We start from the raw sequence: 12479 nt of genomic DNA, 5'->3' as shown, positions 1-12479 counted from the left end.
GGGAAAGAGAGATGAGCATTGATTTCGACGAACAACAGGGTAAGCTTTCCATTTTTTTTTCTCTTCTTTAAGTTCCCATGTTTTTCTTCTTAGGGATGATAGAAATGTTTTCCATGACACTTGAAGTTTGAATCCTAGTTCGATCAATTTAAAAAAGAAAGAGACTTTTGTGTAGTTTCTTTGACATGGGTGCTTTCACATGGTTTGGACTATTAGGATAAACATTAAGCACATTTTCAATTTTTTTAAAAAGGCCTCAGACAAGCAATAGAGTCTTTATGTCGTGTCTGGTTCAGTTTTTTTGGGTTAGGTTTTCCATTTGAAACGGGTCAAATATTGAATGCACCTATTTAGACCCTTTAAAGATACACACCAACCCCATCATTTCGTAATAAATAGAGTCTACAGTCTGAGACGTTCCACGCGACCTTAGTGCCTCTATTCAATAAGATGCTATGCATTTGTCGTGATAGCTTTGGAGATTCAATATTCTACTGAAAGCTGTCCTTTTTTTTGGTGGTGGGCTCTAAGGGGCTCCTGTGTTTTGTATATACGAAAGTTTATGCCTTCACGAGAAAGAAGACGGGATAATCATCCTTTAGCTGATAGGTACAAAACTCGGATCCAGTTCCCGTGATTTTTGCATCACATTTATCTTCAGCCTTTGAATAGAGGAAATAATTCGTATTTGATCAATAAACTATATGGCATTTGCTGAGAAAGGTTTAGAAAATTGTATGTCCTGACAACTGATAAGTCCCTGTAGTGGGTCCATCAAGAATCTCTACCACATGGGGACTGTCTCATTGTTTGAGTTCTTAAAAAAAACATTTTTTCTGTTGAAACGTTCGAAAACAGAAGCATGTTAGCTGAATCTCGGGTTAGCAAAATCTTGACTTTATTTGATCAAGGATCGTGGAACACGGCGACTTTGCCTGTCATTTGTTTTCCTGATAGCAAGCTATACACATAAAACCGTGCTTCTAGAATTGTTAGTAACTCCCACTTGGTGAGAATGAGACAAGGGAATCATATGGTCACTGTCTGAATGGTCCTCCTTGGTATGCATGTTTTCATCATTTTTCCGTTTGGATCTGTTTCTACTAATGGTTCTGTCTGGTCCACCTCTGGTTTTCTTTCATTCTTCCGATATCTCACAAAAGTCTCTTGTAAAATCACAACCATGTAAGTTGCATCATATCAAATCCATAATCCTAACATAAATGGTCATAAGGGGTATTCTTTGATATCATAAATGGTCATAAGGAGTATTCTTTTAGTGTTCTCTCATCAGGGAAAACTAATTTTTTTGCATATCCTGGCCACTAAATTGGGTCTAAGAAAACGATTTCGTAGAAAATTAAAAATGGGTTATAGAACTCTTTTAGATTTAATAGTTTTTTGTGCTTTATAAAAGGGTCGAAGATTTGTTCTTTGCTTGTTATATAATTGATATCAACATCTACTGTTGATTTGCTATAGAACAAGCTGATTCTTGCTGAGTATGTACTTGAGTTGTTTTGTATCCTGACCTAGATAATCTAAAATGTTTTCCTTGATCTTATAAAGGTTTACAAGAAAAAGATCTATAAGATACTAATTTATCTTTGGGGGAAAGCTATTTCGTTTCCTTAAACTTGTCCATTTCCGCAATTATAGAGAAGGAGCTTGTCAATAAGTATGGGGTTGGTGCTTGTCAATAATTCTTTATTTGTTTTGACACGTGAAAGAGTTGAAGACTTTTCTGTGATGAAAATCATAAATATTGAGAATCTGGATCTATGTTCATCTGTTTGATCCGTGATACTTACTAGGCATGTGCTTACACCTTAGATTTCAACAATTTCCCGACAATGTTGACAAGTTATCTATCATTATCTGAATGTCAATTCCTGCATGATATGAGGATTAGTAAAATATAGAATGTTGCTATGCTATATTGCCAGTTTATTGTTCAGTAGGGGTTTATGGCCCTTTGTTACCTCCTAACAATGATGCCATTACAATTCATTCAGATAAAGTGAATAACACGTTGAAGATTTCAGACATTACTTTCCTGGTGAAATATGTAATGCAGTTAATCTCCACCTGTAGAAATCTCTTTTGCTGCCTTCAGCATGAATCACATGTTTATCATCTTGGGTAATAAGTTTGGAACTGTTTGGTAAAATTTTGTGAATATAGAGCTAGTGACTGTTTGGCTATGCGAAATGGTTGGGAGAAGTTTATGATAAGCGTTGACCAAAAAAAGTCTGATTCATAGCACCAAGTGTCACAATAAGGAAAGCCTTTTTAAGTGACATGAATTGCCTCTCTTTGCAGGGATGATGACATATAATGGCCTGGAAACTTGCATTATCAACAATCAATCTTATGAGGATGAAAGTAGAACAAGTCGAGGAGATGGTTGCCTCACTGACTCGTTGGATGATGATGCATTTTCAAGCTGTTCATCTAGCAAAGATGCCTTCGGGTCCTTTTCATCAAAATGTTTGCCAGGAAAGCGTGAAGAACATGGTTCAGATTATTGGGATTTCCCTGATAGTCCTCAACATTTCTATGCTAAGGAGAAACCTGCTTACCCTCTCCATCATTCTGACGTGGAAGCCATGAAAGAGAAATTTTCAAAGCTATTGCTTGGTGAAGATTCCACCGGGGGACGCAAGGGTGTCCAGACTGCTCTGGCTTTGTCAAACGCTATAACAAATCTTGCAAGTATGTCCAAGTCTCATGAAAACTACAAGCTTTTGCATTCTTTTCATATACTCAGAGGTTGCTTCTCAGCAGTCACTGTTATTTATTGGATGCCTACTGAATCTCTTGGATTTGCAGCCTCAGTTTTTGGTGAGCTCTGGAAGTTGGAACCCTTGTCCGAGGAAAAGAAGGACAAATGGCAAAGAGAAATGGATTGGTTACTCTCTCCAACTAACTATATGATCGAGCTAGTCCCTTCGAAGCAAAATGGTGCCAATGGAAGATCACTCGAGGTTCGATTAATCCAGCCATTTAGATCATGAGCTAACCATATACTTTTTAGAAGAAGAAACTGAATTTGTTTCCTGTTAGAGCAGATAATGACCCCGAAAGCCCGTGCGGACATTCATATGAATCTCCCAGCTCTGCAGAAATTGGACTCCATGCTAATTGTAGGTTATGGATTACTTCATCATAACAAATTCGAGTCTTTTCCAGTATTCTTTTTCCAGATCCAATTTAATTGGTGATGCAAAATTCGCAGGGGACACTGGACTCAATGGTAAATACAGAGTTTTGGTATGATGAAGTAGGACGCAGAGCAGAGGGGAAGAACAAGAGTACAAGGGAGAGCAAGAGATGGTGGCTTCCATTGCCACAGGTACCGAGGCCTGGTCTCTCTGATTCGGGAAGGAAGGAATTGCTTGACAAGGGCAAGGTTGTTTATCAAGTCTTCAAAGCTGCAAAATCTATAAACGAAAACGTTCTCCTTGAAATGCCAGTGCCCACCATTATCAGGGATGCAATACCAAAGGTAAAACTTGCTTCCATCTCTCCTATGTGTATACTCCCAACATCTATTTGTGGAAATAGAGTTTTAAACAGAGTTTTACTTCCATGCTTTTTGCAGTCTGGAAAGGCAAGTCTTGGTGATGAACTGTACAGAATGTTGGCCGCAGATTCGACCTCGATCGATGAAATCCTTAGTTCTCTGAAGATGGGAACCGAGAATACTGCGCTTGAGACTGCTAATAGGTTAGAAGCAGCTATATTTGCATGGAAAGAGAGGATTGCAGAACAAACCAGCACCGGGAGATCCCCTGTCCGAACATCTTGGTCATTCATGAAGGACCCATTGTCTGAAACCGGACGCATTGAGTCACTCCTGAACCGGGCAGGGGAGCTTAGAGAACAGATTAAAGCCAAATTCCCAAATCTGCCTCAGTCATTTCTTGATGCCACTAAGATTCAGTATGGAAAGGTGGGTTTTGCATCTTCCCACATGGGACTCTCTCTTCATAGTTACCACTCCTGGAACAAGCCAGTACAAACCTAGAGATTTGCATCTTCTTCAAACAGGGTTTCATAAAAGATCATTCTTTTTTGTTTTCAGGATATAGGGCATGCGATTCTGGAGGCATATTCCCGGATACTAGTGAATTTGGCATTCAGGATACTATCTAGGATGGGCGAGATCTTGCAAGAAGATGCTCTCAGCAACCCTAACTCTCCGGCCCCGCCGAGTTGCTTTCCCGGGACTGACAACCTCTGCAAAACCCCTGAAAGGCCCCTGATTTCGTCCCGTGTGAGGCATTCCCTCCTCGTTGACATGAACAAAGCTGATGGTACGAGCAAAGCTGATGGGACATGAAAGCCTCTACTTGATCCAGAGGCTATCAGAATGGAATCCTGCGAATAGAGTACGTTAATGCAGGAACGTGCCGATTCCGAGAGATGTATGTTATATATTATATAAAGCAGGTTATGGGTTTGCCTTGTGTCACAAGGCAATTTTGTTCATAGATTGGTGTTTAATCCTTATTGGGCCTCTCCTGAAAGTTTGCCTCTCCTTATCAAATTGATTACTTGGAGAGCAAGGTATTACTAGGTTGAATAATACTGAGGAAATTACAAAATGGAGAAAGACATTTAAGAACGTAAAGAAAAAGCATCATTTAGGGTATAAATACGATTGGATACTGGAAATCAGGGAGATAGTATTAATACGGCTGGGAAAAAAATTTCAGTGGTGGTTATTAATAAATACGATTGAAATATCAGAAGATTGAAAAAAAAACATTTAAATAATGTATTTTCGGTGTTTAATATTAAATAAACAATTTAATGGTTATTGTTTATATTTGAGAAATTCGCCGAAATATACCAAACAAGATGAATTTTTAAAAAAAGCGCTGATTGGGTTGGAAGAGATATTACTCTTGAAATCTGGCCCGTGACGTAATAACGGCACGCAGTTTTCCTAGATAAATTATACATGGTTAAAAAGGTGGATGGATATGCGCCCACGTCTGGGGATTTCGGGGAGGTGACGTTCACGCGCCTCCCCTGCGCGTAGGCGTAAATCATGAATAATTTTTTGGCTCACACACATAGCCCAGGCCCACGAATACAAAATGCCGAAAAGTAAGAACGGCACGCAGTTCTCTGGCTCGACCTTTGGGCTAACCAAAACGACTCGCATTTCTAGCTCTTAGGTGCAGATTGGTGAATTTGTTTACTCAAAACCATGTTTTAGATATCTTCTGCTCAGTTTCTTTTGCAACTGTTGATGCTGAAACTACATTATATATCACAACCATTTAGGGTTTCAGCATTTCAAATGACATCTTCTGTACAGTAAATAAACAGAAATGCTTACATTTACAATTCATGCAATGACAAAAGCTCCCCTTCCTGATTATGTTCCCTTCATCTTCTTCATCAAAAGCTTTAGCAGCTTTGAAGTAATACCCATTGCAGCCATATCAAAGATTTTAAGCCTTGTTCGAGTATTTCCTGGCTTTATCTGAGAAGCTTCTGACCATTTGGCTGTCAGAGAACGTTAAAGGAAGGTCTTCTTCATTGGTTTCTCTTCTTCCCTGCAGCATCCAACCATGATCTCTGCTCAAATCTTTCGGGCTTTCTCCACTGGCTTCTGAAGGCGAGTTTGGCTCTTCTTCTGGTAATTCGCGGTATAAGTACTTCATTATGAAAAGGGCAGTGTCATAATCTCTCCAATAGTTTCTGCACATATGCGTACATCAATCAACTTATCAATATATATAACAGTTCTTGAGTTCTTTGACACAAGGACATGAATGTAAAGAGCGTCAAGTGTTATGAAAAGATCCACTCACGTGTGTGATCCTATGGCTTGCAGATAGGGATGCTCAAAGGTTTTATCCTGCATTACCAAAATCACAAAGCAGGTTTCAACAAATCCCATAGATGAGTGAGACAGAATCAAGAAAACAATCACATACAAACCCAAAAAAAGAAAAAAAAAAAATAGATACAAGATCTAGAGGCTGACATTAGGATTTTTCATGTGAAAGAACAAGATTACCCACCTGGAGCATGTGATCTATCCGACCATCTCGACTTCCAGTTAGCCTCTCCATCATCAAAGAACCATACGACCTTTCCTCTTGTTCTTCGTCGGTATCTGCTGCCTCTGCCCCGTTACACCAAAGGAAATCAATAAGCTATCAGATCTATACCATGTCTAAATGATGGTTAGGATCCATCAAAGGAAGAAGTTTAAAAAAGATTTCAAGAGTAAATGACTATAACCTTCCAACTTATCCACACTTTTCGATTGGCAGATTGTCAGAACTCTTGTCTACACATAAGTAAAGAAATTTAACAAAAAAGTTACTTGTGCATGCGTAGGGAAAAGTATAATCAGGATTGATATTTAAAGAGCAGGAACACACCCTTATTGAATCAAAGTGATTCATCATTGCTTGCGAACGAGCAGCCAAATCCTCTCGGAACTCCTATAGCACGTTATGCATGATAAATGAAAGGCTTATGTTAACATTACAACTTTTCCTACTTTTATAAAGAAGACATACGATCTCGTACCTGAAATCCGATATGCAACCTCTTCCCACCTCTGTGGTAAGGTATAATAACTGGTCGCTTTCAAAGGTACTCTTTGCATACGAGTGGTTCCACTCTACGTGTAAACCAAAAGTGTGAATTTGGATTTCACTCTTAAGAAAGTCCATAGAAATACAGGAATGCAATACAAACAGAGAGCAAGATAAAAAAGATTAGACATTACTTATTTTCATGAGAACTCACCTATATGCTACAGGATCATAAGGGTGAAAAATGTTGAGCATTTGATGACAAGCTGGGATTTCTTCTGTAATACTCTCCTCTCCCCAATAATCATTTCCCTTACCTAAGATGTGAAAATAACAGCTTTCAGGTATAAAATGGGTTATAAACCCTACAGAGGGACAAAACGGAAAAATTACAAATTCCACATATGGGTATTACCTATCCCAATACGAAAATTTCGGAGGGCAAGAAAGACACCAAGAGGTGATCCAACTGCAAAGAAAGTGTCGACCTGAGCATATATATATATTAAGTATGAAGGTTAGGCAAAGTATGAGCATAACAGTCAACTAGATGCAGATAATTTTATCTTTTGCACACCTTGAATGCAAGCTTTGTGTATTTGATATAAGGAGTATAACTTTGAGGTGTTTTGACATCTTCCGTTTGTGTCCTCTCATCTGGCACCATAGATGTTACGGCATTTTCTGGTGATATGGCATATTATTACTAAGAATTCACGTGAAGTGGAATCTCATCCTGAAAGAAATCCAAAGAGGAAAAACCACTAAAAAATATATCGGGTTAAAAACAATACCACGAGTGTGTGTGCTGTCACTTTGTGATCTCAGTTCCGCGAGTTTTTCCCTTAACGAGTTAACCTGAAATAACAGAGCTTGTCATTGAACAGAATTCACAAAACCAATACAGATATAATATATTTCTGTGTATTCAGTAAATAAAGACATCGAGTGGCACTGCTGTAGGGAACGAAACCCAAAAAAAAGTATCCAGTTATAGAAATGGTGCCATAAAAGTAAAAGACAAGGAACTTAAAGAATCTCATCATATAGAAGTTCCTAAATTTACCTCTTCTCTCAACTTCTTAATTGTTTCTTCTTTATTAGCGTCATCACATTGCTCATCAGTCATTTGTTCTGGAATACAGGACAGAACATGTGTTCCGTTATCAGTTCTGTCAGGACCATCATGTAGAGAAACTCCATCACCAGAATTGTAGATTTCCTCGTGTTCAACATCCTTATCAATTTTCGGTTCCAAATCCACATTGTCTACAACCCTACTGCCACTCAAAGAAGAAGCTTCACAGACAATATCATTGTGCTCCAATAGAGTTGATCCTTTAGCCACCATGGTATTATGATCTCGACCTGAAATCTCCTCAGGATTCATTTGATTAAAGTTCTCGTTGTCCAAATTTGTTGACGAATGGATATTATTAAACTGTCGGGTACTTCTCATTGGGGAAGTTTCTTCATCGAGAAAAAACTTCTTGTAAATAGAATTCATCGAAAATGGGCTCGATGAATTCTCCTGATGACATAGGATGTCATACGAGAGAACACTGCCCAAAGAGTGGCCATATATGGATACCTGTAAGCATATCCAAGAACATACCTTCACGGCTTGGCAAAGGAACAAATTAAACAAGCTACGAACCTTTCCATCATAGCCAGGATTTCGCTTTAGGAACTTCAGGTACAGTCGATTTAGTTGGGTCGAAACCTGACAGTGACAACTAAATCAATCCATAGAGAATATCTACCAATATTATGCAACCAAAAAAAACCAATAATATGGGAATGGGTTTAAGAAAGATAATATCTTCCAATGTCAAGAAAGCTGGAAAAATTACACCGAGACCTCATTCCCTTGTAAACATCAGTTTTAAAATTTGCTGAAACTAGTCACAAAGGCCAACACTGGTATGCAACAGGGAAGTAACAATGTCATATAATGTATCTATTTAAAACCCGACTCCATGTAGATCCAATAAAAAAAAAGGAACTGTTTTGCTCAACACTATCACGAAGGTGAGCAGAGCAGATAAAGTAAAAAGGGATGCATGAAGTTATAGAAACTGCTATACCGAATCAATTATAGCTTGACAATAGATGGGGCTCATGTAGTATAACACGTCATGAACTGTAGCACTGAGCAAGACCCGCAAACGTCGTACACCATCTAAAGTACATTTGTCGACTGCAGCTTCACCACTTAGCTTTAGACCCTTTCTCCACTGAAAAGATATATATAGAGATAGAGAGAAAAAAAAAGATATATATCTTGTTCAAAATGCTTTGAAAAATTGAAATAAACCGAGTATATATCAGATGTGACACAAGATGGTGTGAGCAATGGAAATGAAAAGAGATAGACCTGGCACGGGATAAAAAGGACTCTTTGAGTTCCAAGTTGATAAGACGTGAGATGATGTTCAGCCAAACTTGCTGTGATTTGGCGGAAGTTTCCAACATCATCGACCAGATTAGACTTTTCTAATCTCTGCCCGATCCCATGAACCATGAAAACAAGATGACGGACAGGAACCTGGACAATGTCGTAGAGATTTTGTATCGAACTCGAGAAATATTCTGAAAGTATCTTGGAAGTTTTCAAAAGAAGAACACTTTTTGGGCATTTTGCAAACTATCAAGAGGAGTAAAGGAATACAAACTTGAGAACAATAGTCATCCATCTCCTCCTCCTTTTGTTGGCGTAGTTCTTCCTGAATGAATGCACAAGATTTAAGATTCATTATGATGTAGAGAGCTGATTCTTAACAGAAAATGGAGAGTTTCCTTGTGAAATAAAGAAAATTCCAGATATCATATCACAGAAAAAAAGCTTAATTATAAAACCTGAGTAGGTTTTGGAGAGTGTGAGCCAGAGTAACCACGTCTTAACTTAATTCCATTCCCAGTGTAGCCAACAATACCAGAGAAACCAGATGGATCAACATTAAGCCATGCCTCCCAAGTATCATCTTCCCCGGTAAAGAAGGCATGGAATCCCTACATTTTACAACTTTGGATAAATAATATGCACATAAGTCAGCTGATAAGAACTAATAAATTATATTTTCTTACCAATGAAATGAAACACATACCAGGCTGGATCCCCGCAAATCAACACGAGCAGCAAAAAGTCCAGAGGGTTGAAATGTTCTTCTCCGCCAAACCTGAGGGAGAAATCCCAACTCATTATTATCAACTTGTCATATCCTCGAGAAAATATAAGTGGACAAAGCTCTCATGCATTAAACAGAGAAAATATGGAGAGAGGATAGAAGGAAGAGTCTCGGCATTTGTATGCAATTTCTAAAGCTATGAAACTTGCATCTTCCAAGTTCCTTCTCACTTAAAGTCTACTTACAACCAAAATCCCATAAAGCAAAGCATAAATGAAAGAATGAAAGGTAACCTTGTTGTGATATGCAACTTCCAACTGTTCAGCAACATCTTCTCTGATCGGAAGCCAATCAAGGCCTCCTTTACGAGCAAACCAGTGGCCTCTAAGCACACGCCGATTTTCTCCATTCCAGTAAACAGGAAAACAATGTCTTTTCACCAAATCAACCTGCAGCATTGGCCCATTTTTAAATTTCTAAGTTTCAGATAGAATGATAGGTAAAAGATGTAGAAAATTTTTCCGGCTGAAATTAGAAACAGTAGGCAAATCTAACTAAAATAAGTTAGATGAATCAACAGGTTAGTTTACGAGGAAAATTATGAGCATTCTTTCGATTCCTGCAGAGAACAGTGTTACCTCATATAGTCCACCCTTCACCGGAACACCGACTCTCTCCTCTTCAACTTCATATAGGCCAGTTGAAGCAGAAGCTTTGGAAGTAGATGCTGTTGATTGCTTATTTATTATCTGTTTGGAATCAACTTGTATTCTTGGGCCTTCACTGCATTCAGCATACTCTTTCCACCACAGTGAGAGCAATTCTTCCTCCCTCTATTAAGCACAAAAAAAAGAGAGAGAAAGAATTAGATATACACTGTCCAATCAATCTAGAACCAAGTGACCAATCTTCCAATTTGTTAGGAAAATACACATAGTGTAATTTGTCAAGTATTTGTACTAGCTTGTCTTTCTATTCAACACGAAACCACGAAAGCTTGGGAGAAGAACCTGCAAGAAAGATGCCTCTGTTGCCAGAGAATCCCTCATACCAAACCGGAAAAACTCACTTTTTCCCACTACCTCGGAGCGAGGTACTGAAGCAGCTAATTCTGCAGAAATACGAAATAGGAGTATCTTTAATCATAACCACGACATTCCCAACATTAGCCTCCTTCCTTCAGTCATGATAAGAAACAGAACAATAACTATCAACTTGGATGTAAATTGTAAGAATATCACAATGACAGCAACACTAAGCACGAGCAGACCCTTATCTACCGGACCTCTTCACTCGACCATTGAATACAGAACACTTCTTCCCGTTTTACACACAACAGTGTAGATAAAATTTTGATATTTTACCCAATTATGGAGTTATGTTCCCTTTCTTTTCCTCGAGTTACATATGCATAGAAGCAGAAGCCAGCATAAAACTCACCATTTTCAGCCAACGGGATCTGACAAAAGTACCACCGAACATCACTTCCATCTGAAGGACTTCTCGTCTGAGCAAGATACTTTTGCCTCCCTTCGCATTGCTCGATCACATCCTCCAATCTTGCAATGTTTGAGGGCGTGTTCTTCAGCAAATCGGGAGAGGTTTCGTCTACCACCGGAACTCCTATTACCCCCGCCTGAACCTTTGTATCCGCCATCTGAAAACAGCTTCAAATTAAAAAGAAAAAGGAAAAAGAAAAAAAGGCAACCAGTAATTGTCAACGTAAGTACAACGACAGCAAGTCAGAAACAGGAAACTAGTTGAGCCCAGCTTGTTCCATGGTCGAAACCAGCAGAAATGGACATCAGTTGGCAATAAATGTGTAGAATTTACACATGAAATTCAGAACACAAGAGAAGGTAATTTTCAAATCAAATCCAGGTTAACACTTCGTTTTGGCATATCAACAAACGGGTTGCGTTCTCAGCAAAGCAAAATGGGAAATGAAATCAGAACGAATTGGGACAAACCCCGCAAAGCAAATCTCAATTCCAATACCAAGAAAGCATCAAATTCACGGAGAGAAGACAATAGGAAACTTACACCTCGAAACGAAGAACGTCGAGGAATCTTCCAGAATCAGGACCCAGATGAGAAAGGACGAATCTTCCGAAGCAAAATCCAGAGAAAGAATCTCCGGACAAAGAATTTGTTAATTTACACCAAATCACAATGCAAAAGAAGGGAAGAAAAAGAGCAGTTTTTTTTTTAAGAAGACTGGCAGGTGGGACGATGGAATTTGAACGACCGGTTTCTGGAGAGAATAAGCTATTCCCATATGGCGCCATGGAACTCCAACACATCTGAGAGCAGTTTGCGTTGCGTGTGCTGTCTTCTTAAATTATGCGCCACGTGGATGTCAAGTGAGTCCTCTATATATATATGATAAATTGTTCGCACCATATTCTATATATGGAGAAATAAGTTCTCTCTTTATTTACCCTTACTTGATGGTGTTGAATGGGCGTTGGTTTTCGAAGTTTTTGGATTTTAAAAATTGAAAAAATCAACAATCAAATTTTTTAAATTTTGGTTTTCCTAAAAATCTAAAAATCTATTTTATTGGAAAAATCAACTAAAAACCAAAAGTTATAATTTTTTTAGATTTACAAACTTATAAAATACAAAAGCCAAAAACCAAAAACTAAAAACTAAAAACAAAAAAGTAAAGCCAAAAACCCAAAATAAAAGTCATTACCATTCAACTCCTATATCTAAATTATGTATTTAGCTTTTAAAAAATTATAGTTAATCGGTTTAATATCAATTTCGATTCATTGTA

At 38.3% G+C, this 12479-nt stretch overlaps 2 protein-coding genes across 9 annotated transcripts in view; one reads left to right on the top strand and one right to left on the bottom strand.

Moving 5' to 3' along the window:
• Window positions 1-4523, top strand: part of LOC104812718 (rop guanine nucleotide exchange factor 14) — a 6199-nt gene extending 1676 nt beyond the window's left edge. For 3 of the 6 annotated variants that reach the window (XM_010540025.2, XM_010540024.2, XM_010540026.2), the window contains 6 exons: window positions 2323-2715; window positions 2833-2987; window positions 3072-3146; window positions 3239-3508; window positions 3605-3955; window positions 4088-4523. In XM_010540025.2, coding sequence (XP_010538327.1) covers window positions 2323-2715; window positions 2833-2987; window positions 3072-3146; window positions 3239-3508; window positions 3605-3955; window positions 4088-4345 — 1502 coding nt within the window. In that variant the 3' untranslated portion in view covers window positions 4346-4523. Of the gene's footprint in view, window positions 1-11; window positions 40-506; window positions 610-1264; window positions 2069-2322; window positions 2716-2832; window positions 2988-3071; window positions 3147-3238; window positions 3509-3604; window positions 3956-4087 lie in introns of those variants that run through there. The other 3 variants (XM_010540027.2, XM_010540028.2, XM_010540029.2) reach the window with 3 other exon arrangements.
• A 741-nt stretch (window positions 4524-5264) lies between these two features.
• LOC104812717 (phospholipase SGR2-like) lies at window positions 5265-12016 on the bottom strand. Of its 3 annotated transcripts, none has more exons than XM_019202491.1 (21): window positions 11741-12015; window positions 11138-11364; window positions 10708-10808; window positions 10336-10530; window positions 9991-10146; window positions 9677-9748; window positions 9429-9581; window positions 9245-9295; window positions 8947-9117; window positions 8657-8806; window positions 7636-8292; window positions 7364-7427; window positions 7147-7253; window positions 6985-7057; window positions 6784-6886; window positions 6562-6655; window positions 6411-6473; window positions 6268-6316; window positions 6045-6148; window positions 5832-5878; window positions 5265-5718 (listed from the first exon to the last, which is right to left on the bottom strand). In XM_019202491.1, exons 1-16 carry the CDS (start codon window positions 11998-12000, stop codon window positions 6622-6624), a joined length of 2574 nt encoding a protein of 857 aa, XP_019058036.1. In that variant the 5' UTR covers window positions 12001-12015; the 3' UTR covers window positions 5265-5718; window positions 5832-5878; window positions 6045-6148; window positions 6268-6316; window positions 6411-6473; window positions 6562-6621. The 3 variants fall into 3 exon arrangements, with proteins under 3 accessions (XP_019058036.1, XP_019058037.1, XP_019058038.1); XM_019202492.1 differs by having other exon boundaries at window positions 6045-6139; XM_019202493.1 differs by lacking the exons at window positions 5265-5718; window positions 5832-5878; window positions 6045-6148; ... (1 more) ...; window positions 6411-6473; window positions 6562-6655 and having other exon boundaries at window positions 6794-6886; window positions 6985-7038; window positions 11741-12016.
• Between the last annotated feature and the right edge of the window lie 463 nt (window positions 12017-12479).

Source organism: Tarenaya hassleriana, unplaced genomic scaffold, assembly GCF_000463585.1.
Source record: "Tarenaya hassleriana unplaced genomic scaffold, ASM46358v1 Cleome2, whole genome shotgun sequence".
NCBI classification, from domain to species: Eukaryota; Viridiplantae; Streptophyta; class Magnoliopsida; order Brassicales; family Cleomaceae; genus Tarenaya; species Tarenaya hassleriana.
The sequence above is the reverse complement of the archived record's forward strand: the minus strand, read 5'-3'. Positions and strand labels throughout refer to the sequence as shown.